Source organism: Tilletiopsis washingtonensis (assembly GCF_003144115.1).
Source record: "Tilletiopsis washingtonensis strain MCA 4186 unplaced genomic scaffold FA09scaffold_14, whole genome shotgun sequence".
NCBI classification, from domain to species: domain Eukaryota; kingdom Fungi; phylum Basidiomycota; class Exobasidiomycetes; order Entylomatales; genus Tilletiopsis; species Tilletiopsis washingtonensis.
In genome coordinates, this window is record NW_020312011.1 from 285,608 (window position 1) to 308,771 (window position 23,164).

Here is a 23,164-nt window from a genome sequence, read left to right on the forward strand (position 1 = left end):
CGGTCGGACAGCGACGACGCTGGCGCGTGCTACCGTCAGCGGAGTCGCACGCGGCCCAGCACCGCGCGCTCCCAGGACAAGGGCTGCCTCCCTCTCGCCCTCCGCAACCGCTCATCAAGCAGCCAGCAGGCTCGTCAACGGGCAGTGAAGACGACTCGTCGAGAAGGCACAGGCACAGCAACGGGTGTCATTCCTGCGCCGGGCAGGCCTCGGCCATGACCCACGCCGTGCCGCGCGTCGGCGTCGGCGTGCTCGTGCTGCACCGTGCGCCGTCGGGCAGCGTCGAGGTGCTCGTCGGCCAGCGCAGCGGCTCGTCGCACGGCCACGGCACGCTGCAGCTGCCCGGCGGCCACCTCGAGCTGCACGAGGAGTGGGCCGAGTGTGCGGTGCGCGAGCTCGCCGAGGAGACGGGCATCGAAGCGGGCCAGCTCGCCGAGGCGCCGCGCTTCCTCACGGCCACCAACTCGCCGCATCTCGAGGGCAAGCACTACATCACCGTCTTCATGGGCGCAGACGTCGCTGGGCCGCGGCCAGAGGCGCAGCTGCTGGAGCCGGAGAAGTGCGCTGGCTGGGCCTGGGTGCCGCTGGGTGCGTGACAGCCGCTGCCTTGGCAGCACGGATGCTCACCCTTTCACCGCAGAATGGCTTGTGGCGCGCGCATCGCCGTCGGCAGCGCCGGGGCGCACAGACGCCGAAGCATGGAGCGCTGCGTCGGCGTGGGCCGGCTCAGCAGCGCTCTTCGAGCCGCTCTCTCGGCTGCTGCGCGAGCGGCGCGACGTTGTCGACACTCTGCTGCAGTCGGCGCCAGGGCAATAACAACATCAGCTCTATTTGCGTCGCGTGCGGCTGGGTGCGGAAGGTGGGGCGGAATACACGGGAAAGAGCGCAGGTGGGGCAGTGTTCGCGGGGCCAGGATGGAGAGAGTCAGACGGAACGCGTGTGGTTAAAGGCAGTAGGTGTCGTGAAGGAGCCTAGTAAAAGAGTGTGGGCGGATGCGAGAAGGAGGTGCTGGCAGCCGTCAGCTGCCGCGGGCTCGCCGAGTGTGGACCGCGCGAGCAGCGGTATGGTGACGATGAGACGAGAGAAGGGTGCCAGGCCGGGCCCAGCGCACAAGTGTGCATCGGACGTGCTCCGGCTGCCTCTTGGGGACCGGATGGGGGGGCGAGGGCAAGCCAGCTTAGCCCTTGTGCGTCTTGAAGGCGACGAGGCCGCCGAGGGCGATGGCGTAGCCGAACACCTGCAGGCGCGTAATCGACGAGCCGAGGAAGAAGATGCTCGCAAAGATGAGCATGATGTCCTTGACCACGCCGGCGAGCGTGAGCGTCAGGCTGCTTGCGGCGCCGATGAGGAAGACGGCGGCAATGTTCAGGCAGAACGCGACACCGGCGTTGGTGATGAGCACGAAGGGCCCGAGGCGCGAGATGTCGAGCAGCGGCGCCAGGCCCTCGGTGAAGATGAGCAGCGCCGTGTTGATGGCGGCGCACACGGGCGCAAAGTAGTAGAGCGAGACGAGCGGGTCCATCTTGAGGCCCTGCAGCAGCACCTGGATCATGACGAGGCGGCTCGACTCGAACGCCACAGCGAAGACCTGGTAGATGAAGCCGTCCATGGCAAACTCGATCTCGCCGTACGAGGCAATGGCCACGCCAAACGAGATGCTGCCGACAATGACGCAGAGCATGCCCGAGAGCTGCTTGAGGCCGAAGGCGAACGAGATGAGCAGCACTGCCACGGGCGTGAAGGCCTGCGCGCGAAGAGAGTCAGCACATGGCGCGCACCGGCCGCGCGCGCGCGCGAGACGCACCTTGAGCATCTGGATGAAGCTGACGCTGAGCGTCAGGTACGCCATGTTGCTGGTCACAAGCGACGCAGAGAAGAGGGCGCCGATCGGCAGGATGTTCCGGTACCACCGCTCGCGCGTCATCTCGACGTGCGCCAGGCCGTCAAGCAGCGTCGAGTAGCGCGCAAGCAGGCGCGTGCCGACCGTGGCAAACGCCATGTGGAACGTCGTGAGGAAGACCGGGTACGGGAAGTTGAGGCCCGCCTTGGTGTCCAGCACGTACTGCAGACAAGAATGAATGTCAGCAAGTGCGCTTTGGCGAGAGCCAGGCCGGGAGAGCTTCGGGGATCGGGTGGATGCGCGCGTTCTGCGTCGCCCCCCTCAGAACGAGTCTGGCGCAGGCCCGGCGCGCGCGCATTTCGCAGTCACCGCGAGAGCCACTCGCTCCTCTGCGTGCGTTCGCAGGCGGCGTGCCACCAGCGCATTCTCGCCGGGACTGGCAAACAGACGCTCTGCGCGCAGCACGACAGGCGCGTGCTCGAAGTGCGTGCTCGCCAAAGCGCCGACTCCGCGCGCGCGTCGCCCGTGAGCGCCCCAAGGGCGACGCTGAGCGTCGAGCAGGACGTGTGCGCAGAGCTATGCTGCTGCAGCGCAAGAACGTCCGATGCGCGCAGGAGTTGCCGGCGCGCAGGGCTGCAGATGCGCGACCGCCGAGCGCCAGCGCAGCCACTCTGCGAGCCCGCGAAGGCCCGCGACGCGCGCAGGATCTGCCGAACACCAGCGCCCGAGCCTGACAGCACAGCACCGGCGCGGCCCGCCCATCCTCGCCGCAGATTCACCAGCAGCTGCACCGAGCGCGTAGCGCCCGGGCAGCTGGGCCGATTCCGGCCCGTCGCGCAGGTGAGCGCGCATTCACCATCCCGGCTTCTCGTAAGCGCGCGCGAAGCTCGCTACAAGCCGCACTCGTGCAGATGCCAGGAAGGGCAAGCAGCTGCGCTGAACGCGCGCAGCTTCCAGGGCATACACAGAACCAGGCCTTCTGCTGCGGACTCAAGCTCACCTTGTTGTAGACTGGAGTAGCGCGCGCGCAAAGGGGAGGCATGTGTCAGCGCGGTGCGGCAGCGCGACACCTCTCGCGCGCGCTCACCAATGACGCTGGAGCTGAGCGAGATCCAGAGCGCAATGATGACGGCGGGGTGCATCTTCTTGTCGGGCTTGGCCGCGGCGCCGCCGGGCAGACCGCCGCTGGGCAGCGAGTGGCTGGGCGCCGCGAAGCCCTGGGCGCCGTTGCCGCCGGCGCTCGTTGGCCGGAAGCCGGCGTGGCCGGAGATGGGGTCGTGCTTCTCGTCGCCGGACATGGCGAGGCTCGTGTGCTCCTTGGACATGATGGACGACGGGACGGGTGGTCGGGTTGAGGAGGGGTCGGTGAGGGTGGTGATGCGGAGGAAGGACGCAGGGCCGGGCTGTATGTGTGTTTCTGGTGCGAGATGCGTGCGCGCCACCGTCGTTTGGAAGCACAGGCGGCGGCGGCGCGCGCGCGCGTTGCGGTGCTCGCGGCGTGCGTGCCGAGCGCCTGCAGCCGCCGCGCCCACGGGCACGGAGCATCACGGGGTGCCGCGGCGGCGGCCTTGCTCCTCATCAGCGCCCCTGCCCCATCAACACCCGGCTCCTCTGCTGCGCTGCGAGCTGCAGCAGGCAGCCCTCCTGCGCTGCGTTCTGACGATGCCGGCGGCTGCCGAAGAGCGAAGCGCCGGCTGCGCGCTGCACAGCATGCTTCGAGCGCCGGTGCGGCAGAGCTGACCTTCTGGCGCGCGGCAGCAGCTGGCGGCTGGCTCGGGCCCCGGCGGCACCTTCATCGCGCGCGCAGCACGCAGACGCAGCGCAGGCGGCGGAGCTGTCTCGTGCTGCGAGAAGGCGCCGGCCACGGAGGTGCGGCGGATGCACCTCGGCGAGGCGCGCAAGCGCGCAGCGCCTCCATCGCGCCTGAATGCTGCACCTCGCGCGCCAAACGGCGGCAGCTGCACGGCGCTCGGCGCTCCAACGCAACGGCGGCATCCGAAAGAGGAACAGAGAGGAGCGAGCCGCGAGGGGCGAGCAAAGCACGGCAGCGGCGAGGCACGCGCCCACGCATCTCGCAGCATGCAGCGCAGGCCGACGCCGCAAGGCAGAGTTTCGCTGTGCCGGCGTCGAGAGAGGGGCACGACGCCAGTCTCGACACAGCGCCTCAGCCGCTCAGCGCGTCCAAATTCGCCGCTCTCTCCTCACTCGCGTCAGCGTCGTTTCGCGTTTGCAGCCGCCGCTCCGCCCTTCTCTCGCGAAGCGCTGTGCATGCGGGCATGACACCGAGCTGTGCGCCAGGCGCTGGCGCTCTGAACCCTGCAGCAGCTGTCGCAGATCGGCAGCTCGGTGCGCACGGGCGCGCCTCGCCAGAAGGATCCTGCGAGCTCGCGCCGGCAGAGGTCTCGTCCTATGTGGCCGAGAGCGTCGTCAATGGCTGCCGCTCTGTACCTGGCTCTGGGCCCAGAAGGCAATCAGCCTGCAGATTGATCAGCAGAGGCATCAGGAGCGAGGCAGCATGCCGATGATGGCCGCACTCGGTGCGTGCGCTGCGGGCGAGCCCCCTGTGCAGCTGCATGCGAGCGCCACACCTTGCCCAGACCCCCTGGCGGCGGCACGCGGAGCGCAGCCGATGCATGCCTCACGCGCGCGTCGCCGCTCCGCTCGCCGGCGGTACGACGTCCGCCTCGCTCCTCTGTGCTTCCTGCTCCCACGTGCGCTCTCCTCCCTGGGGCATGCTGCCCGGCACGGCACCTACCACAATCGCCGGGTCGGACATCTCACACGGTCATTCATGCGTAATGCGCAGCAGAGCATAGAGGTAAAGTGAGTTGACATTGCTGTCATGGGGGTCCGAACAGCGCCGCCAGGGCAAGTCTAGGACGACGAGCAGTCGCGCAGGAATAATGAGCAGAGTGGAGCAGCGTGTGGACCGGGCGAAGCACAGCCGGCTCAGTTGTGCTTGGGCGCGACCCAGGAGAGCGTGTAGGCGCCGACGCCGAGGCCCTTGAGCACGGCGACGGTGTTGCGGAAGTTGATGTGCACCTCCATGTCCTCGTAGTTGCCCGTGAGGAAGTGGTCGTTGCGCTGCAGGATGACGAGGGAGCTGCGAAGAGGCGTCAGGCGAGCACGTTCCGCAGGCGACACGCTGCACTCACAAGAGCGAGTTGCCCGCAGCATCGTGATTGTCGCGGCGGAACGCCTGGACGAGCAGGCGCGCGTTGCCCAGCAGCGAGTCCTCCGTCGTGTTCACGCCGATGCGCCGGCCCCAGTCCTCAGAGGATCCCGAGGGCTGTATGGCAGCGCCGAGATGGCCCTGCGGTGGCACGAGATCAGCGACGCCCGAGTCACGACCGCCCACGCTTCACTCACCAGCGTGGCGAAGTCGCTCGTGCGCTTGTAGTACGGCGCATAGATCTCTGTCGACGCCGGTGTCGTCGTGTCTTGACGCGGCAGAAGCTCCTGCTTGGCCTCGTCGACCGGCATGCGCGAGCCAAGAGGCACGGCACGCTTGTGCTTCTTGCTCGGCGGCTTGCTCTCCTCGTTCTGGCTGTCGAGCGTCTGCGTCTCCGTCACGTTGTCGTAGACGAGGAACGGCGCCCTGTTGCCGAAGCGTCAGATCAAGTGTGGAACGGCAGTCTTGCAGCAGCGCAACTCACAAGCAGTTGGTGCAGACTGGCAAGACAACGGCTGTCAGAACTTCATCGTCTCGCCCGCAACGCCACACTCACCGCGGTCCAGATGAGGCGTGGTGAAGCCGTCCGAATCCGACTTGAGAATTGCGTTCCAGCTGTGTCGCGTCAGAGCGTGATGATGTCAGAATGGCAGAGCACTCACACGAGGATGGCTGAGGAACCGTACTGCGTCGAGAGGATGGCGAGATCCTTGACGTTCTGCCGCAGGTTCTCCCACGGCTCTGCGCCGAACTGGGTAACGCTGAAGGATCGAAGAGTCAGAACGGCTCGAGCTGGCCTGCCAGACAGCAACTGACCGGGTGCACTCGTCCATCACGACCTCACGGCCAGGGTATGCTGGCGAAGAAAATGAGCACTGCACGCACAATGGCCGGACGGAGCTGGCTCACCATCATTGAAGAACTCCTGATTGCCGGGCTCTCCGCCGTCTGCACGGGATCGAATCAGCCGCGCGTCAATGGTCGCTCACGCTTTGACGACTCACAGCAGTGCCAGGCAACGCCATCGAAGGACTCGTTGTCGAGATCGAAGACCTCGATGGGCTGCGGGATCAAGCTGCTCAACAAAGTGCGAGAGAGGCCATCAGAAGGCCGCTTACGTTCTTGTACAGGTCCCAGTTGTGGTCGAGCACCAGGATCCGAGTGTCCTGCAGGCCGGCGGCGTCCAGCTTGGAGCGGAGCGCGGCGCCCATGCGCGCCTGCTGCTCATTGCTGATGCCGGTTCCGGGGTAATTGTTCGGCTCGTAGAAGGGCTGCCGACGCAGATAAGTGGGGCGGTCAGCCAAGGTGCCTCGCATGATCGCGACACGCCGCTCCTCACCTCATTGCCGAGTGACAGACGCGTGATCGGGATGCCCTTCTTGCTGATGTCCTGCATTGACCGCACGAGGTAGGTCGTGTAGACGTCCTCGAACTGCGGCTGGATCTCGCCACCAAATGTGTTGCCATCCTTGCGGCCCCTGCGAGGCACTGTCAGCATCGTTCGTAGGCGACACGTCGACGGCGCACGCACTTCATCCAGGCCGGCGGGCTCCACGCAGCGTAGTACGTCTTGAGCTCCGGCTGTACGCTGATGATATCCTGCAACAGCTGCCAGATCTTGGGCGCACGGTCTACGTTGAAGAGCGTGAGGTTGAGGTCCGTCGAGCCGTCGAACGTGTCGTCGTAGGTGTATGGCTGGAAGCCGAAATCGCATGCGCCTAGAGGCACCTGTGAGAGGTCTTGTGTCAACAGCTCGCTCGCACGTCCAGCTGCTCATACGACTCACGCGAACACTGTTGAAGCCGGCGCCGCCCTTGGCCTTCCACTCGGCGCTTGGGTTGAAAGCGAGGTTGATCATCTCCCAGTACTGCCGCAGAGTCAGCGCTCAGCAGTCGTGCGAGCTCAATGGGTGCTCAGCCACGCACGGTGTCCGAGGCGTTGGCCTTGACGTCGGCCATGACGATCGATGCGGCATCGGTGCTGCGTCTCATGTGAGCAAGAGCTACGCTTCTGCTACCCAGACTGCTCACATGCCACCGCCCGTGCCAGACATCAGCTGAAACTCGCGGTGATCAAGCACCTGCACGCCGACCTGCAGCGGCGTGTTCTTTGTCGAGTTCGCCGTGCTGCTGAGCGCCGAGTGGTTGGCGTCGATCGGATAGAAGCCGATGCTGGGATTTGAGAACGCGAAGAACTGCGTCTGGTTCCACAGCGTCGTCCACAGGCTGCCACCTCGCTTCAGCGTCTGCTCTGCGGCTGCATGCCTCTGGCACGCCTCACCTGTCGATGGTGTAGTTCGCAGCCACGGCTGGGGCCGGCGTCGCTGTGGTCTGACGCCTCTGAAGCTCCGGCGAGCGCTCGTCGATGGCGCGCTCTGCGCTGGCCAGAGCGCTACCGAAGAGCCCGGCTGAGAGGAGCAGGCAAGAAACACGCATCGTGGCAGACGTGAGCTGGTGGGTGAGAGAAGCAGCACGTGGACGGCCAGTCGCTCGCCCTCTTTAAGTGAAGCGGCATCGCCAAGCATCGCGGACGGAGCGATCCGCGGCTCCCGCCGCGAAGGGCGTTGCTGAGGGGGGCGTGCGCTCCATCAGCGCCGATGGGCGTCGAAGGCGCCCGCCGGCACAGGCCCAGCTCATGCCCCTCAAGGCTCGACCCTCGCAATCTGTGGCGGCGGCGAGGACGTAGCTAGCAGGAGAGGAGGCAAGCTGCAGCGCTGCCTTAAGTGTTGCCGGTGCTCCACTTCAGGGCGACCATCTCGTCTTTTCGTCGCAGCTCGCGAGGGGCTCAGCCGGCGGTCAATCTGAGCTTCGGGCTCCCGTCATCCCACCCAGAGGAGACATCTGCGCAGCCTCGCGTCGCCGCCAGAGCGTCGAGCTCGCAAGAGAAGAGTTCCGCCGACGAGCGACCGTCAGAGAGCGGTAGCGAGGCGGAGAGCGAGTCTCGGCACGGATATTGCGGCGGGCCGGCGAAGCTCGAGCCGCTATTCATCGACCGGCGAAGGAGCAGGCGGAGCGCTTTGACCTCTCTCTACCTCTTCGACGACAGCACGCTGCGCAGAGCGACCAAAGCTGAGCGGCCCACAGCTAATGGAGATATAGTATGGCTCGCTGTGTTGCGCAACATCAGGCTCTTGTATGCGCTCAAGTCTGGTGGTGGTGGAGTGAGGGCAGCGGAGGGCAGCACCAGGTTGATGGTGTGGCGGCGGCCCGGCGTCGCTCTCTCGGCGGCCGGGCGCGAGATGCTACGTGGGCCGTGCGAGCGGCGAGGTGGAGAAGACTGCTCTCGTGCCCGGCCGCTCTGAAAGCGCGCTGGCGTGCTTGCCGGGCGCCGTTCGCCATCCTTCCGCCGCGCTTGCGGCCGGAGCGGGCGCAGCGGGCGGCCGGCGATGCGGCTGACGAGCCGGCCAGCTCCACACCGGCTGCTTGCTCTCCACCACCACCACCACACGCACCTGCATCACCATGTGTGCGTGCTCCTGCTGCTGCGTGCGATGCGGCCCGCGCTGACCCGCTGCTCCACCAGCCGACCACACGCTCCCGCAGCTGCCCTACGCCTACGGCGCCCTCGAGCCCGCCATCTCGGCGCAGATCATGGAGATCCACCACTCCAAGCACCACCAGACCTACGTCACCAACCTCAACGCCGCCGAGAAGGCCTACGCCAGCGCCGCACAGGCCAACGACGTGCGCAAGCAGATTGAGATCCAGAGCGCCATCAAGTTCAACGGCGGCGGTGAGTGCTCGCGACGGTGTGGAGAGGTGTGTGCGCTGGGTGATGGGCCGCGGTGCGTTTCGATGCGCCTGCACTGCTGCACCGGCTGCGACCGGCATCGGCGTCCGCATGCCTTTGCACGTCTGCTCGCGCAGCAGCACGCCTACGTGCCATCTGCCGCTCTCACTGTGCCCGACTGACACTCTCCACACAGGCCACCTGAACCACTCGCTCTTCTGGAAGAACCTGGCCCCGGCCAAGGAGGGCGGCGGCGAGCTCAAGGATGGTGAGTCGCGCTCATCACCGCGTTGCCCGTGCTCTGCTGACGTCGTATCTCAGGCCCGCTGAAGCAGGCCATCGAGCGTGACTTCGGCTCGCTCGACAAGCTGAAGGAGTCGTTCAACAAGCAGACGGCCGCCGTGCAGGGCTCCGGCTGGGGCTGGCTCGGCTACAGCGCCACGACGCAGAAGCTCGAGAGTGAGTGCATGTGCTGGCTTGCTGGCAGACGCAGGCTCACACTACCCCGCAGTCGTCACCACGAAGGACCAGGACCCGCTGATTACGCACACGCCGCTCATCGGCGTTGACGTGTGGGAGCACGCCTACTACCGTGAGCGCCCCACTCAGCCCCTTTCTGGTGCGGCTGCTGACGCGCGCCCACAGTGCAATACCAGAACCTGCGCCCCAAGTACCTCGAGGCCATCTGGTCGGTCATCAACTTCTCGGAGGCCGAGAAGCGCCTGACCGAGGCGCAGAAGAAGGCTCAGCTCTAAGCGTGTCCTCTGCATGTCGCTCGCGCCGCCCGCTGGGCCGGCATGATCGTCTGTCGAATGCATGAATGAAGCTTGCACGTCTCATTGCTCGTCCAGCTGGAAGTGCGCGAATGTGGCCCTCGTCTGCTCTGAGAGCGGGCCGCACGCCATGATGCCGACGTGCCAGGGCTCCTCGGCCGCAGAGAGCGCAAAGCCGCGCACCTCTCTGGCCTGCACGAGTTCGCTTTCCTTTGGCACACCAGCTGGCGGACCGTCAGCTGAGCCGCGTTGCAGAGCCCAGTGGCAGTGCACGTCTGGCCCGACGCGGGCCACTTGGGCGTAGAGCCAGTAGTGCTCGGCCATCGGGTGCGGCGAGGGCGACGTGGACCAGTCGGAGAAGGGATCGGTCACGACGCAGCTGGGGGTTCGGGGCATCAGAGTTGCGTGGCTGTCAGGCGCCCGTCTAGACGCTCACCCGATGTTCTCGCGGCCGCCCTCCTTCTCGATGCCGAGTTTGAGCCACGAGGCGCCCACCGTGCCAGGCTCGCCGGCGTGCACGAAGAGCGCTGCTTGCTTGAACCTGAGCATGCGAAGATGCGGTGCGCGTGAGCAGCCAGGCAGGCTTGGCGTGCCCTTGACGCTCACCGCTCGTCAAGCTCGACGTGCAACCACACGCCGGCCGTCCAGCGCTTGACCGTAACTGGTCTCGTCAGTGTCGGGCCAGTGCGTCTGCAGAAGATATGAGGTGAAAGTGGCAAGCGTCAGCGAAGCTAGCGCGACCGCGTCTCTGTCACATCAGCCGCACCGGTCGACGTCCGACTCGGGCTCAGAGTGCGGCGGCGTGCGCCACCAGTCCTGGCGGGCACGCGAATGCAGCGCAGCGCTCTCGCCGTCGGCACTGATCTGTAGCTCCATGTCGCCGCGCGACTGCCACTGGCTGTCGTTGAAGCTGATCGCGGGCATGTTGACGTCTTGCGTTGTGGATGGCGTGGAGGTGAGGTCGGAAGCGCGGCGTGCGGGGCGGCGCTTGACGTGCAGCCGCTCGCACGGCAAGACACCGCGCCGCGTCTGCTCGGCTGGAGCGGCCATGCGGGGCGCGCTTGAAGAGCTGCTCTCCACCACGATCAAGCATGGCAGTGCCGCAACAAGGCGAGCCCACAGAGGCAGAGGCCGCCGGCATCAGCAAGCGGCAGGCAAAGCGACTGGCAAAGGCGGCTGCAGCAGCTGGCTCAGGCGCCAGCAGCAGCAGCGCGGCCGGCGGGCCGAGCAGCGGCAGTGCAAGCACTAAGGTCAAGTCGACACCGACGCCGGCGCCGGCGCCCGATGCCGAGTGGGATGCTGCAGCATTTGAGGCGTCGTCGGTACATGCGTGCGTGCTGTCGTCGGTCGACTGCCAGCCGTAGGCTGAACTTTGCTTCGCAGCGTCTACGACGCCATCGCGCCGCACTTCAGCTCGACGCGGCATAGCCCATGGCCGCTGATTCCGCGCTTTCTCGCCGGCATGCCGCCCGGCGCGCTGGGTGCTGATGTCGGCTGCGGCAACGGCAAGTACATGCGCACACGTGGCGATGCAGCGCTGCTGGGCGTAGACCGTAGCGAGCCGCTCGTGCGCTTGGCGCGCGACAATCATGAACCGGCGGCGCCGCGCAACGGCGTGGCGGTCGGCGATGCTCTCGCCTCGGGCCTGAGGCATGGTGCCTTCGTGAGTGCTATTGGGGGTAGCGAAGCAAGCGCACGCTGACGAGCCCACGTCAGGACTACGCCATCAGCATCGCGACGATCCATCATCTGAGCACGCCTGCGCGGCGAGCCGAGTCGGTTAGGGTGAGTGTCTCTGCTCTGTGACTCGCGCGCCCGCACTCACGCCTTGCGCGACAGGAGCTCGTCCGGCTGGTGCGACCGCTGCCACAGGGACATGTAGCTAGTGACGCAGAAGCACTGGGTGCGCCGGGCCGCTTCCTGATCTTCGTGTGGGCGCTCGAGCAGCGGGGCCAAGAGCGGCGGCGCTTCGACGAGCAAGGGCGCGAAGAGGCTTCCACGGCGTCCAAAGCCGCAGATTCGGCGCCTGCAGAAGACGACATGCAGTGGCGCAAGGATCAAGACTTGCTCGTGCCGTGGGTCATGCAGCAGCCGTCGCAGCCGCCAGCTGCAACAGACGAAGGCAAAGGGCGCAATCCGCCGGACCGCACCGACGATGCGCCGGTCTATCAGCGCTGTGAGTCCGCCGCTTTCCTGGTCCTCCACCTTACGCTCACCCTTCGTTCAGATTACCACGTGTTCCGGGAAGGGTGAGCGCCTCGGCTGACTGGCATCATGGCTCTCCGCTGACCAGCCTCTTGCGCAGCGAGCTCGAGGCGCTCGTCGACGACGCCGCTCAGACCATGCCTGCCGTCGAGGTGCAACGCCACGCCTCAGGCTGGGAGCGCGGCAACTGGTGGGGCGTGTGGGACGTGCGTGAAGCAGCACGGTGAATGATGGTATTGGTGTCAGAAGGGAGAGTGGCGGGCGGCGTGTGCCCTGCAATAGTGTGGGGGTATAGAGTCGGTCGAAACAGGGTCAGGTCAGCACCCAGAGCACGTCCTGCGGGCGCAGGAACAGGCCGCGCGTCGGTGCCTCGGGCTCGACGCCCTGGCCCGCGGCGTCCTTGCGGCGCTTGGCGCTCGGCAGCGCCTCTTCACGCGGGCCGATCATCTGTGCGATGCGGCGGCGGCGAGCCTCGCGCTCGGGCATGGGCGCCGCTGGCTCGTCGCTAGTTTCGGCAGGCGTGCCCAACTCGAAGTAGCGCTGGCCACGCAGCGAGCCGTCGTGCAGCCGCGCAGAGAGCGCCTCGAGGCCTGCGGGAAGCGGCAGCTCGACCTCGACGCCCACCCAGGCGCCCTCCTCGCCGCCGAGCGGGCCGATGTACTTGACGAGGGCACGGAAGCGCGCACGAGAGGCGACCAGCGCGCCGCTCGACTGTGGTGAGACGATGCAGGCGATGCCGTGCGCCAGCGATGTGCCGCTGGCCAGAGGGCCCACGTCGACGTCCATGGGCCCTGACGCAGGAGCAGGAATCGGTGCGAGCGGCGTGCGTGCCTCAGTCGCCTCGACCTGTCGCGCAGGCAGCCCTTTGGCGCCCGGCAACGGCGACGGCGGCGCCTTTCTGAGCGCCGCCTTTGCAGAGGACAGGCGCCGCACGCTGCCCGTCGATGCTGAGCTGGCGCCAGAGTCGGCACGGCGAGGCAACGAGGCAGTGGACGCCGTGCTGTCGAGGCGTGACCGCGTCGTCGCTGTTGCAGGAGCGCCACCGGGCCTCGGCGTAGCCTTGAGGAAGGTGTGGCGCTTCGCATTGCTGAGGCTCGTCTGCGACGTCTGTGGGCGAAGAGCACGTCCGGCAGATGCACTTGCAGACGCACGAGGCGTGACATTCGCAGCCGTGGAGCGCATACTCGAGTTGCTCGGCGTGGCACGCAGAGTGCCACTCGCCGGCACGGCACTCTTGCTGCCGAGCGTGCGTGCGGCGGTGGGCGTGCGGACGCTCTCGTCTTGCTTCGGTGCGGGCGAAGCGGGCGGCGTGCGAGCCACAGGAGCGAGGTTGGAGCGGACAGAGCGCAGGCTTGCAGTCGGCGTGCGAGCGCCTGTCGAGGCTGCGCGGCTGTCGGATGCCCCGGAGCTGGAAGCGATGCGGCGGACTCGCGCATCGGCACTCATTTTTGCGGCTGATGGCGCAGCGCTGCTCGCAGTCCTGGAAGTGGTGCGCATCGCAGGAGTGGGCGCGGTCGCAGTAGGCTGACTTGAGGCACTGGTTTCACGAGAGCGCGACACGCCGCTTGTGGTGCTCTCTCGCGTGGAGACAGACGAGGTGGTGCTCGAGCTCGGCGTACGCACTACGGGCGCACCACGGCTGCGCGACATGACCGAGACCGAGGGCTGGGGCGGCGAGTAGGTGGCCTGCGTGCCGGAGCGGAAGCCGTGCGTGACCGCGGCACGCGCCGCAGCGCGGTTGACGACTGCGGCGCGCAGATTGATCGGCCCGACATTGTCCTCGTCATCGACCTTGCGCTTCGGCATGACGGGCTTGAGGCCGGTGCGCGTGCGCAGCGCCTCCGGGAGCGGCTCGACCTCAGGGAGCAGCAGATCGGCAGCCGGCACGTCGAGCTCGTGGCTGAGCTCCTTGAGTGCCCACTTCTCGAGTGCGTTGAAGCCCGAGAGAGCACGCACGTTGACCCATCGCTTGCGCAGGTAGCGCAGCGTGGCGTCGCGCGCCTCTTCGACCAGGCGACGCGGCAGACCCTCGGGCGGCGGTCCTTCGTCGCGCAGCAGCACTTGGCCCACGAGCGTCTGGTAGGTGAGCGCTGCGCGTCGCTCATTGAGCGAGTCGACCAGCAGGGCGAGGACCTTCTCGAGCACGTCGTGCGCAAAGCCGACGCCGTCGAGCAGCTCAAGCCACTCGGTGCCGGCGACGATGGTGGCGAAGTGCGGCTCGAGCACGCCGCGGATGTGCGCCTCGACGCTCTCGCACATCCAGCGCAGTGCATCGACCCAGGCGCTGGAGCGCTCGCGGTCGATGCGCGAGCCGACGGCGGACAGCTGGCCCAGCACGTTGATGCACTGCGCCGGCTGTGCATCGATGCGTGCGCATACGTCGGCGACGAGAGCGCCGCGTGCGGCGTAGTCGAGCGAACCCACGTCGCGCGCCCAGTACACGCCAAAGTGACGCCCGCTGACGGCGTGCCGCGCGCAGTCGCGCAGATGCGCATCGCCGACGTCCGGTGCAGATGCGAAGGCGAGGGTCCGCGGCACGCGCTTGACGCACGTCTTGCAGGGTGGAGAGCATGCGAAGCCGTGGCAAAAGTCGGCGGCAATGAGTGAGCTGACGAGCGCCTGCAGCGTGTCGATCTGGAGGTAGGCGCCTGCACGCCAGAGCTGGAATGCAGTGGCGAGGTCGAAGGTGCGGTTCGAGAAGAAGAGGGTGCCCGTGTAGATGAAGCCAAGCGTGAAGTGCAGCGAGGCGGGCGTGAATGGCGGCGAGGGCAGGCGGATCTCGTCGGTGTCTGAATCGGCGTACGGGCCAAGGAGCTGTGCGGCGAAGTAAGGGCTACGAGAGGCGAGGACCATACGATGGCTGCTGAACACGGCCGCAGCGCCGTCCTCGCCTTGCGCCTCCTCGTCGCCATGGCCGCCGTCTGTCATCGTCACGGCCATAGAGAGGACCGAGGCGTTGTCCGGAATCGTCCGCGGGCGCATCGGCTCCTCGCCCAGCGCCGCGCCGTCGAGCACGATGCGCACGTCGGCGTACAGCCGGCTGCGCCACATGAAGACAAAGTCCTGCCGCAGCTTCTCGAGGCGCTCCTCGGGCTGCCCTGCCAGCGCTACGCGGTCCTCGTACAGGAACTCGAACGCATCGACCATGCTCTCCTCGGCCGTGTAGAGATACTCCAGCGTCGCCTCGAAGAACTCTGGCGAAATCTCGCCCAGCGGCAGTGGCGCACGCAGCGTGCTGGCATGACTGACGATGCTGTCGCCGCCCAGCGACTCGAGGTCAGAGTCGATGGCGCCGCGCGGCGTCGAGAACGACGAGCGCGCCGACGAAGCCACGCTGTCGCGCGACTGAGGCCGCGAGATGGAGCGGCCCGCCGCCAGGGCTGCAGAGGCGGGTGTGAGGGCGCTGCGCTTACGCCGCACCGAGTGTCCGCCGGCCGTCGAGTCGCTCTCATCGCCGCTGCCCGCTGCGCTGCTGGCGCTGCTGCGGCTGCTAGAGCCGGCGCCGCGGCTGCCGAGGCGTGCCATGCTGAAGCTGCTCGGCGGCGCCGCGCCCCGCAGGCGGCTGCCGCGCCGGGTGCTGCCGCTGGCGCTGCGCACCGAGCCCGTCTCGCTGCCGCTCAGCACCTCGACGCTGTGCTGCGACGCGCCGCCGGGCGAGGTGGCGCGCAGCGACGGCAGCGAAACGCTGCTAGCGCTCGCTGCTGCCTCGCCGAGGTTGGCGAGCGGCGAGCGCAGGTGCAGGTAGCGCGCCTGGAAGGTGTTGGGCGCGCGGGCATAGAGCACAGCTGGAGGCGCAAGGCGAGGTCAGCGAGCCGGGATGAGACGCACACATAAGCCAGCTGCTCCTCATTGCAGGCGCTGCCGTGCGTTGCAACGAAGAGAGGAACAGCGGCATGGCCCTCGCCCGCTTCATCACGCCTCTTCCTTCGCAGCTCTCACCACTGCTCCTCTGCTCGCAGCCGCGACACTCACCCTTGTGCGCCCAGATCTCGCCATGCTCCTCTCCCGGCCGCGCCCAGCAGACGTCCGCAAAGCGGCTCTGCGCATGCGTGTGCAGGTCGCGCAGGTCGGCGCGCCACTGGCGTGTGGCAGCGACCTGGGCGGCGAGCGTCGAGTGCGGCGCGGGCGCCGGCAGCACGCCGCTGCCGCTGCCGATGGGCGGCGAGGCGGCGCCGGCGCTGGAGGCCGGAGCGGGAGGGACAGGCATGCTGGGATGAGAGCGGGCGCCGAGGCGCGGATGAGGAGGCGAAGGAAGAACGTGAAGCGCGGCGGGCGGGGCAGCAAGCGCTGAAGCACGGCCGCATCATCAGCCGCAGGCGACTCGCCTCGCGCGCCCTGCTTGCCCCTCTCACGCTGCAGGCCGCGCGGGGCCAACACACCGCCGCGTGATGCTCTCCGCGCCCCACAGCTGCACGCACCGCACACAGCACGTCCACATCGCAGGCTCGCGCCTTGCTCCGTCAATGTTGCAGCAGCACGACTCAAGCAGTCTCCAGCAGTCCAGGCCGTCTCTCGCACGGCGCATCTGTATGGCCCCTATCTGCGAGAGAGTCTCGGCTGCGGGCGACACTAATTAGCGCCGCCGCTGCTCCCACGCCTGTGGACGCTCTCGGTGTCCGGCACCTCCGTCGCAGAGTGAGCTGTGCCTTGGCCCTTCGGCCGATGTGTTGCCGCTGTGCAGCATTTGACGCTGGCTGGTCGCTGCTGGACGCTCGCGGCGGAGCTGTAGACTTGCGCTCGGAGCCTTTGGTGCAGCGAGGGCGCGCGCGTTCTTCCCGCCGCCATGCCGAGGCACGGTGAGCTGCCTCTTTCGCCTCGCCCGAAGAAACGTCACTCAGACTCTCAGACTCACCCTCTCCTGGGCTTAGCATGCTGACGGCTCGAGACTTCCGCTCACTTCAGCATCAGCCTCACCTTGCTGCCGTCCGGACAGCGGAAATGCTCCGGCGCCGGAGGGGGAGCGGCGGGCGCAGCGCCATGTGGTGCGCTAGCGCCCGCCGCGGGCCAACACGCGGGGCGCTGCGCCGAGGGCAGGCGCGAGAGGCGCCGCGCCGCGCCGCCACCCAACCGCCGCCATCGCGAAGCATGCGCTGCCTCACCATGGTGGAGCTGCCGGCATCGGCAGCGGCACATGGCGAGCTCGCCTCTTTCCATACGACCACCACCAGCCAGTCCACCACACACCCATACCCAGCACTCACATCGCTCTCCGCACCTCGCTCGCACACTGCGCTGGCCGCAGTCCTCCGCACCCCACACGCACCCCCCCACGCCGCCAGCGCCATGCTGCACCCGCTCGCCGCTGTCGTCGCGGCGGTGCTGGCGGGCCTGCTGCTCTCGCCCGGCGCAGCAGCCATGCATGTGGCGCCGGCGTGGCAGCGCAGCGTCGCCTCGTGGCCGCCGGGCAGCGGGCAGCGCTTTGCCTACACGCGCTCCGGCATGCCGCTGCAGCGCCGCCACAGCGAGCACGACGAGCAGATGGAGAGACAGGCAGCAGCGCTGAGCCAGTGTCTTGACCAGAAGGCGCTCGTCTTCATGACGGCGGCACGCAACAGCAGCGAGGCGTACTGGGACGCGGCGCAGAGCGACAACATGCGCTTCCACTTCCACCCCGCCGCCATCGTGTACGCGCAGAGCGCTGGCGACGTCCAGGCAGCTGTTGCCTGTGGCGCCCAGTACGGCGTCGCTGTTGCTGCACGCAGCGGCGGGCACAGCTTCGTGGGGCACGGCAGCGGGGGACAGGACGGCAGCCTGGTCGTCGATGTCGGGCAGCTGGCCGACGTGCGTCTCGAGGGCGACGTGGCGCACGTCGAGCCAGGCGCACGTCTCGGCGACGTCGTCAAGGCGCTCTGGGCACAGGGCCGCCGCGCCATGCCGCACGGCACATGTCCGCCCGTCGGCGTCGGCGGCCACGCCCTCTGCGGCGGCTTCGGCCCCACGTCGCGCCGCTGGGGCATGACGGCCGACAACATCGTCGCCGCCGACGTCGTGCTGGCCAACAGCACCCTCGTGCGCGCCTCGGCCACCGAGAATGCCGAGCTGTGGTGGGCGCTGCGCGGCGCAGGCGCCTACTTTGGCATCGTCACGCGCTTCGAGTTCTCTACGTACGACGCCAGTCCGCCCGGCGTGTTCATCGAGTACCGTTGGTCGCCGTCGCTACGCTCGCCGGCGGACCTGACGCGCCTCGTCGAGGCCGTGCAGGACTTTGCTCTCGATGCACGTCTGCCGCCCGAGCTCGGCTTCCACCTGCAGTTCCAGGCGCCGACGCCCAACGACCCGCGCGGCGGCGTCGTCTCGGTGCACCTGCGCGGCATCTACGGCGGTGCGCTGGGCGCCTACACGCCGCAGTGGGAGCGTCTGCTGGCGGCGCTGCGCTCGCGCAACGCCCCGCCGCCCGACGTGCGCACCGAGCGCGAGATGTCCTTCCTCGCGCTGATGGAGGAGTGGGACGACTTCGGACAGGCCGGCAACAAGCTCGACACGCAGGCCGAGCGGCTGGCGCACAACAACTTCGTCTCGCGCACGTCGCTCTCGCTGGGCCAGCAGGCACTCTCGCGCAACGCGCTCAACCCCGTCTTTGAGACGATCTGGCGGCGCGCCTCGCAGCATCGCGAGCAGCTGGGCCAGGGCTGGATGTGGAACGTCTACATGGAGATGTTCGGCGGCGGCGCCGGCAATGCACGGCACGCGGCGCCCGACATGGTGGCGCAGAGCGCCCTGCCGCACCGCGACGGCACCTGGCTGGTGCAGAGCACCGTCGGCACGGCGGGCACGCAGCACCTGGGCGGCGCGGCGCGCGAGACGCTTGACGAGCTCGATGCCGTCTTCCAGCAGGCGCTGCGCTCCGACGGCATCGGGCGCGCCGGCTTTGCCTGCTACGCCGAGGCGACGCTGCCGGCGGACCAGTGGCGCTCGCTCTACTACGGCGACAATGCGCCACGCCTCGAACGCCTCAAGCGCCAGCTGGACGCCGGCAATGTCTTCCGCAACCCGCAGAGCATGCTCGTCGATGGCGCGCAGCCCGCCAAGGCTGCGGACATCTACATAGCGCATCCACTGCCATGACGCCCGCACTCCCTGCTCTTCCTTCGCATCTTGGTCTGCTCGCACGTCACCCCTCAGCTGTATCATTAGTTCATCACATGCTCTCTATGTCCCTGCGCTGCCCCGCTCTCGCATGTGTGCAGCCCCTCGCGGCCAGATCAGTAGCTCCTGCGAGTGGGAAAAACGTGAGCACGACAGCAGACGCGAAGGAGGCGGGCACTGCACGCACCGGCCGAACATGGTCCACCGCTTGGCGTCGACGCCGCACTGCGGGCACTTGCGGCCCTCGATGCTCGGGAACTGCGCCTGGTCGAAGGGAATGCAGAGCGACTTTGCGCCCATCGACGGCGCGCGCTCGTCCACCTCCTCGCCCTCCTCGGCGCTGCAGGAGCGTGTGTCAGCCTGGTGTGTGGCACGTGCGCAGGATCGACTCACACGCGTGCACTGCGGTCCTTGATGGCGTCCTCGCACGCCTCCACCTCGCACCACGGGATCACCACGTGGCACTTCTGGTTCAGGTTCTTCGTGAAGTCGGCCCACTCCGTCACAACGCGCCGGCGCGAGCGGTACTCGTCGTCGGCGCGGCGGTACATGTCGTCGTGGATGGAGTCGAGGATCTTCGGCACGCGCTCGAGCAGCTCAGCGCTCGGGATGGCAGCGCGCGCGCCGTCGTCACGGCGGCAGGAGAAGACCTGCGACTTCTCCAGGTCCTTGGGGCCCACCTCGAGACGCAGCGGCACACCGCGCATCTCCCAGTCGGCAAACTTGAAGCCCGGGTTGTAGCCCTCGCGCAGGTCGGCCTTGGCGCGGATGCCGGCGCCCTTGAGCGTCTTCTCCAGGTTGGCGCAGGCGTCAAGGATTACGTCCCGCTCCTTGGGCGTCATCTTGGCGTTGAGGCCGCACGGAATGACCACGACCTGGATCGACGAGACGCGCGGCGGCATCACGAGGCCCTTGTCGTCGCCGTGCACCATGACCATGACGCCGATGGTGCGCGTGCTCAGGCCCCACGAGTTCTGCCAGACGTGCAGCTTGCCCTCGGGCTTGCCGCGGTGCTCCGGCGGCGCGGCCGGGTCCTCGACGGCAATGTTGAACATCTTGGAGAAGTTCTGGCCGAGGCAGTGCGACGTGCCGCCCTGGATGCCGCGGCCCGTCGTGGGGATGAAGCCCTCGACCGTCGTCGTGTAGTAGCCGCCGGCGAACTTCTCCTTCTCCGACTTGACACCGGGCACGACGGGCACGGCCAGCAGCTCCTCGTATACGCGCCGGTAGTACTCGAGGATCTGCCGCACCTCGGTGTCGGCGTCCTTGAGCGTCAGGTGCGCCGTGTGGCCCTCCTGCCAGAGGAACTCGCGCGTGCGCAGGAACGGCTGCGGGTGCTTGAACTCCCAGCGCACGACGCTGTTCCACTGGTTGAGCTTCAGCGGCAGGTCGCGGTGGCTGCGGATCCACTTGGCGTAGTAGGGGTACATGACCGTCTCCGACGTCGGGCGGATCGCCACGGGCTTCTCGAGCTCCGACGAGCCGGCGCGCGTGACCCAGGCGACCTCGGGCGCGAAGCCCTCGATGTGGTCCTTCTCGCGCTCGAGCACGTCGGAGCTGACGAACATGGGGAAGTAGCAGTTCTCAACGCCCAGCTCCTTGATCTTGGCGTCGAACCATGTCTGGATGCTCTGCCACACAAAGTAGCTCCACGGCTTGAGAATGTAGCAGCCGCTGACGTCGTAGTAGTCGAGCATGTCGCCCTTGCGCAGCACCTGCTGGTACCAGTCGCTGAAGTCGCCCGCCTTGAGCGTCGTGATGCCGATGAGCTCGGCGTCGGGGTTGCGCGTCTCCTCGCGGAGCGCTGCAGCCGAGGCCTTGGGCGCCTTGGGCGCAGCAGCCGCCTTGGGCGCAGCGGCCGGCGGGGCAGCGCTACGCCAGAAAGAGGTGAGACGCCGAGCCTGCCTATCCAGCTGCTGCACTCACCTCGCCAGCGCCTCAAAGTCCACCACCTTGCTCTCGACGCCCGCCGCTTGCGCGAACTCCAGCACCTGCGCGCCGCCAATCAGCACGCTCGAGGCCGTCGAGCGCGCGTGGGCCGCGGCATCGCTCGTCGCCTGCAGGCGCGAGTCGAGCACGAGCAGCACGGGCTGTGCGCCGCCGGGCGCATTGGCAGACGTGAGCGAGATCGGCGAGACTGCGGGCAGGGACACGAGTGAGCAGCTGCGGAGCTAGCGCATGGTGCGGCTCGGCGTGTCGCCATTGTTCTCGACTGCTGATCGCTGTCCCTCTGGTCACCTCGTCTCTATCCCTCTCTTCTCCTCGCTGCCATTCTCCACCGTGCTCACGACGCCATCTCTCTTATCCGCCACGCCCTCGCACATCACGCACTGTCATCCTTGCCGGCATTGAGCGCGGCGCGCATGGCGTCTTCGGCGGCGAGACGCATCTCCTTGAAGCCGAGGTGCTTGGCGAGCGCGCCGCTGGGCGTCTGCGTGTCGGCGTGGGCGAAGAGCAGCACGAGCGGCGGCGCATCGGCCGTCTTGCCGGCCGCCTTGGGCTTGAAGAGCAGCGTCTTTGTCGGCGTGTGCGGCGCGCCGAGCGACTCGAGCGCCGCGGCCCACTCGGCCGGCGAGGCGGCGGCGGCGTGCTCGCGCGGCGCGAGGCTCAGCGGGGCGAGGAGCGCGGCGAGGTCGGCCATGGTGGGTGGTGGTGGTAGGGCGGAAGGAGGGCGGTGCGCCTTGAGAAGCGCACTCTGCAGTCGCGCACGCTCCAGCGCGGCCAGAGCAGGGCGCATGTCTCACGACTCGCGCGCCGCTTACGTAACGCGCGCCCGTCGCCAGCCGCTAGAAGCCTCACACGCCGCCGCCGCCTGCGCCGCCTCCATCTCGACTCTCACACCCCGCATCCACCTCACCCTCTCTCGTCCATCCTCGCTTCTCTCGCCCAGCATGGGGTCCCGCCAGCAGCGCGTGATGGTGCAGCCCATCAACGTCATCTTCAAGTACCTGCAGCAGAAGACGCGCGTCAGCCTCTGGCTCTACGACAACACCGACATGCGCATCGAGGGCTGCATCATTGTGAGCCGCATGTCGGAAGCAGTACGATGGGAGGAGCACAGGGGATGCTGCGCAGCACATCTGCGGTGCTGTCGCGCTAGGGCGGCAGGGCACTGCTCGGCAGCGGTCGCGTGCGCAGATCAAGCATCGCGGCCAGCGAGCAGCCGAGGTGTCTAGACCTCGCGAGGCCAGACACGGCGTGCCTTGCGCCCAGCGCAGCGGGTCTCGAAGCCTGGTCTCCAGCGAACCTCTGTCCGCTGCAGGGCGACGAGAGCCGGGCACTCCCTCGCTGCGCTCCTTGCAGCGTGAAGAAGCAGCGGCGCGCAACTGCTGCGCGTCGCTCATGCTGCCTGCCGCCGGACGCTGTTGGCAAGCACAGCGCCTCTTGTCAGGAAGGGTTCAAAGCGGCGTGTCAGCAAGCACGCGCTGTATGCTTCTGCTGGTCTTCGTCCGCCGGACGGCACAGCAGCTTGCCTTCTGTCGCCTGCCCGCCAGAGACTTGTGCCAGATGGAGATCGCTGTCTGCCCGACGGGTGGCCAGGCATTCGCCCAGCTCTCGAGCATGCGCAGCGCCTCTCCTCAGCGAGGGCCCTAGCTGACACCTCTGCGCCTCCCCTCAGGGCTTCGACGAGTTCATGAACGTGACCATGGCAGAGGCGGAGGAGGTCTACATCCGGAAGGAGAAGGCGGGCACGCGCAACCCACTCGGTGAGTCGGCGCGCGAAGCGGACGCGGCTCAGCGCAAGGAGCGCATTCCGGCGGCGAGGGGTGGCGCACTTCAGGAGCTGCGCGGGCAGGCAGACCTGCCGTGCTTCCGAATGTGCTCAGGTTGCGTGCCTGAGCGTGCTGGTGCCACAAGGCCGCCTGCGCCTCGGCGTCGGAGCAGCGGGCAGTTGTCGCGGTAGAGCCGCCAGCCGAAAGCAGATCTGGCGTGAGCTTCGCCGCTGGGGATACTTGGCGAGTGGCTGCTTTAGACTGCTGCAGCGTTGATGGGTGACAGCCTCTGCGTTCGTTCCGCCAGCAAGCGCAGCATCAACCGCTGCGCTGCTTTGCAGCCTTTCCCTAGTCTGCTAGCCTGCAGCCTGCTGACTCCGCTTCCCAGGCCGGATCCTGCTGAAAGGCGATGCCATAACGTGCATCCAACCTGCCGCCACATCGTGAAGGCCCTCACGCCGCTCTCCGTCGCCGCGTGCGAGGCACGCTCGTCCTCAAAAGCTGGCTGCGCAGGCGCACATCCCGTCCGCTCGACTGCGCACGGCGCCTCCTGCCGTCCCGCCCGCTTCCGCTGTACACTAATCACACTTTGCTCGCCACAAGCACCGTTTCGCTCGATCACCAATCGCATCACTCTCGACCAGCA

The 23,164-nt window shown here is 67.7% G+C and overlaps 10 protein-coding genes across 10 annotated transcripts; 5 read left to right on the forward strand and 5 right to left on the reverse strand.

Annotated features, from left to right (window-relative positions):
• Window positions 1-106: 106 nt before the first annotated feature.
• FA09DRAFT_320071 (hypothetical protein) lies at window positions 107-829 on the forward strand. Its single transcript, XM_025740966.1, has 2 exons — window positions 107-588; window positions 641-829. The coding sequence occupies exons 1-2, from the start codon at window positions 216-218 to the stop codon at window positions 814-816; spliced, it is 549 nt and encodes a 182-aa protein (XP_025597389.1). The 5' UTR covers window positions 107-215; the 3' UTR covers window positions 817-829.
• On the reverse strand, window positions 810-3,278 carry FA09DRAFT_330751 (TPT-domain-containing protein). The gene is made up of 4 exons (XM_025742731.1): window positions 2,928-3,278; window positions 2,841-2,851; window positions 1,805-2,062; window positions 810-1,744 (listed from the first exon to the last, which is right to left on the reverse strand). The coding sequence occupies exons 1-4, from the start codon at window positions 3,163-3,165 to the stop codon at window positions 1,178-1,180; spliced, it is 1,074 nt and encodes a 357-aa protein (XP_025597390.1). The 5' UTR covers window positions 3,166-3,278; the 3' UTR covers window positions 810-1,177.
• Window positions 3,279-4,789: 1,511 nt separating this feature from the next.
• FA09DRAFT_339600 (glycoside hydrolase) lies at window positions 4,790-7,447 on the reverse strand (the record flags this gene model as incomplete). Its single annotated transcript, XM_025744232.1, has 16 exons — window positions 4,790-4,943; window positions 4,996-5,153; window positions 5,210-5,438; window positions 5,497-5,512; window positions 5,569-5,627; window positions 5,675-5,773; window positions 5,829-5,868; window positions 5,922-5,960; window positions 6,017-6,074; window positions 6,131-6,283; window positions 6,352-6,490; window positions 6,544-6,740; window positions 6,799-6,879; window positions 6,938-6,992; window positions 7,043-7,237; window positions 7,293-7,447. 16 exons carry the CDS (start codon window positions 7,445-7,447, stop codon window positions 4,790-4,792), a joined length of 1,827 nt encoding a protein of 608 aa, XP_025597391.1.
• A 996-nt stretch (window positions 7,448-8,443) lies between these two features.
• Window positions 8,444-9,594, forward strand: FA09DRAFT_330753 (putative manganese superoxide dismutase precursor). Its single transcript, XM_025742732.1, has 6 exons — window positions 8,444-8,477; window positions 8,535-8,744; window positions 8,938-9,009; window positions 9,063-9,200; window positions 9,253-9,333; window positions 9,387-9,594. Exons 1-6 carry the CDS (start codon window positions 8,474-8,476, stop codon window positions 9,494-9,496), a joined length of 615 nt encoding a protein of 204 aa, XP_025597392.1. The 5' UTR covers window positions 8,444-8,473; the 3' UTR covers window positions 9,497-9,594.
• FA09DRAFT_330755 (hypothetical protein) lies at window positions 9,547-10,464 on the reverse strand. The gene is made up of 4 exons (XM_025742733.1): window positions 10,281-10,464; window positions 10,121-10,204; window positions 9,951-10,055; window positions 9,547-9,893 (listed from the first exon to the last, which is right to left on the reverse strand). The coding sequence occupies exons 1-4, from the start codon at window positions 10,436-10,438 to the stop codon at window positions 9,578-9,580; spliced, it is 663 nt and encodes a 220-aa protein (XP_025597393.1). The 5' UTR covers window positions 10,439-10,464; the 3' UTR covers window positions 9,547-9,577.
• Window positions 10,465-10,596: 132 nt separating this feature from the next.
• FA09DRAFT_361409 (S-adenosyl-L-methionine-dependent methyltransferase) lies at window positions 10,597-12,003 on the forward strand. Its single transcript, XM_025745351.1, has 6 exons — window positions 10,597-10,844; window positions 10,898-11,177; window positions 11,231-11,299; window positions 11,354-11,690; window positions 11,742-11,763; window positions 11,820-12,003. The coding sequence occupies exons 1-6, from the start codon at window positions 10,606-10,608 to the stop codon at window positions 11,944-11,946; spliced, it is 1,074 nt and encodes a 357-aa protein (XP_025597394.1). The 5' UTR covers window positions 10,597-10,605; the 3' UTR covers window positions 11,947-12,003.
• On the reverse strand, window positions 11,914-15,930 carry FA09DRAFT_330758 (hypothetical protein; the record flags this gene model as incomplete). Its single annotated transcript, XM_025742734.1, has 2 exons — window positions 15,692-15,930; window positions 11,914-15,504 (listed from the first exon to the last, which is right to left on the reverse strand). Coding segments are annotated over exons 1-2 (3,703 nt in total), but the record flags the coding sequence as incomplete, so codon positions are not given.
• Window positions 15,931-17,197: 1,267 nt separating this feature from the next.
• Window positions 17,198-18,784, forward strand: FA09DRAFT_298902 (FAD-binding domain-containing protein; the record flags this gene model as incomplete). The annotated part of the gene is made up of 1 exon (XM_025740261.1): window positions 17,198-18,784. One exon carries the CDS (start codon window positions 17,198-17,200, stop codon window positions 18,782-18,784), a length of 1,587 nt encoding a protein of 528 aa, XP_025597396.1.
• A 39-nt stretch (window positions 18,785-18,823) lies between these two features.
• FA09DRAFT_330759 (prolyl-tRNA synthetase) lies at window positions 18,824-21,452 on the reverse strand. Its single transcript, XM_025742735.1, has 5 exons — window positions 21,137-21,452; window positions 20,732-20,942; window positions 19,199-20,677; window positions 18,993-19,145; window positions 18,824-18,931 (listed from the first exon to the last, which is right to left on the reverse strand). Exons 1-5 carry the CDS (start codon window positions 21,444-21,446, stop codon window positions 18,922-18,924), a joined length of 2,163 nt encoding a protein of 720 aa, XP_025597397.1. The 5' UTR covers window positions 21,447-21,452; the 3' UTR covers window positions 18,824-18,921.
• Window positions 21,453-21,657: 205 nt separating this feature from the next.
• On the forward strand, window positions 21,658-23,162 carry FA09DRAFT_330761 (hypothetical protein). Its single transcript, XM_025742736.1, has 3 exons — window positions 21,658-21,825; window positions 22,425-22,512; window positions 22,907-23,162. The coding sequence occupies exons 1-3, from the start codon at window positions 21,697-21,699 to the stop codon at window positions 22,963-22,965; spliced, it is 276 nt and encodes a 91-aa protein (XP_025597398.1). The 5' UTR covers window positions 21,658-21,696; the 3' UTR covers window positions 22,966-23,162.
• Window positions 23,163-23,164: the final 2 nt, after the last annotated feature.

Bases quoted from the DNA above. Each gene is read 5' to 3' on its own strand.
- FA09DRAFT_320071 (XM_025740966.1), top strand. From the start codon at position 216: ATGACCCACGCCGTGCCGCGCGTCGGCGTCGGCGTGCTCGTGCTGCAC. The intron at 589-640 runs GTGCGTGACAGC...CTTTCACCGCAG, and splicing joins CTGGGCCTGGGTGCCGCTGG to AATGGCTTGTGGCGCGCGCA.
- FA09DRAFT_330751 (XM_025742731.1), bottom strand. From the start codon at position 3,165: ATGTCCAAGGAGCACACGAGCCTCGCCATGTCCGGCGACGAGAAGCAC. The intron at 1,745-1,804 runs GTGCGTCTCGCG...CTTCGCGCGCAG, and splicing joins GCTTCATCCAGATGCTCAAG to GCCTTCACGCCCGTGGCAGT.
- FA09DRAFT_330753 (XM_025742732.1), top strand. The intron at 9,201-9,252 runs GTGAGTGCATGT...ACTACCCCGCAG, and splicing joins CACGACGCAGAAGCTCGAGA to TCGTCACCACGAAGGACCAG. The intron at 9,334-9,386 runs GTGAGCGCCCCA...GCGCGCCCACAG, and splicing joins GTGGGAGCACGCCTACTACC to TGCAATACCAGAACCTGCGC.
- FA09DRAFT_330755 (XM_025742733.1), bottom strand. From the start codon at position 10,438: ATGCCCGCGATCAGCTTCAACGACAGCCAGTGGCAGTCGCGCGGCGAC. The intron at 10,205-10,280 runs GTGCGGCTGATG...TATCTTCTGCAG, and splicing joins CCCGAGTCGGACGTCGACCG to ACGCACTGGCCCGACACTGA. The intron at 9,894-9,950 runs GTGAGCGTCTAG...CCGAACCCCCAG, and splicing joins GGCGGCCGCGAGAACATCGG to CTGCGTCGTGACCGATCCCT.
- FA09DRAFT_361409 (XM_025745351.1), top strand. From the start codon at position 10,606: ATGGCAGTGCCGCAACAAGGCGAGCCCACAGAGGCAGAGGCCGCCGGC. The intron at 11,178-11,230 runs GTGAGTGCTATT...AGCCCACGTCAG, and splicing joins GCCTGAGGCATGGTGCCTTC to GACTACGCCATCAGCATCGC. The intron at 11,764-11,819 runs GTGAGCGCCTCG...CCTCTTGCGCAG, and splicing joins TACCACGTGTTCCGGGAAGG to CGAGCTCGAGGCGCTCGTCG.
- FA09DRAFT_330759 (XM_025742735.1), bottom strand. From the start codon at position 21,446: ATGGCCGACCTCGCCGCGCTCCTCGCCCCGCTGAGCCTCGCGCCGCGC. The intron at 20,943-21,136 runs GTGCGTGATGTG...CCCTGCCCGCAG, and splicing joins CAATGCCGGCAAGGATGACA to TCTCGCCGATCTCGCTCACG. The intron at 20,678-20,731 runs GTGAGTGCAGCA...TTTCTGGCGTAG, and splicing joins GACTTTGAGGCGCTGGCGAG to CGCTGCCCCGCCGGCCGCTG.
- FA09DRAFT_330761 (XM_025742736.1), top strand. From the start codon at position 21,697: ATGGGGTCCCGCCAGCAGCGCGTGATGGTGCAGCCCATCAACGTCATC. The intron at 21,826-22,424 runs GTGAGCCGCATG...GCCTCCCCTCAG, and splicing joins GCATCGAGGGCTGCATCATT to GGCTTCGACGAGTTCATGAA. The intron at 22,513-22,906 runs GTGAGTCGGCGC...TCCGCTTCCCAG, and splicing joins GGGCACGCGCAACCCACTCG to GCCGGATCCTGCTGAAAGGC.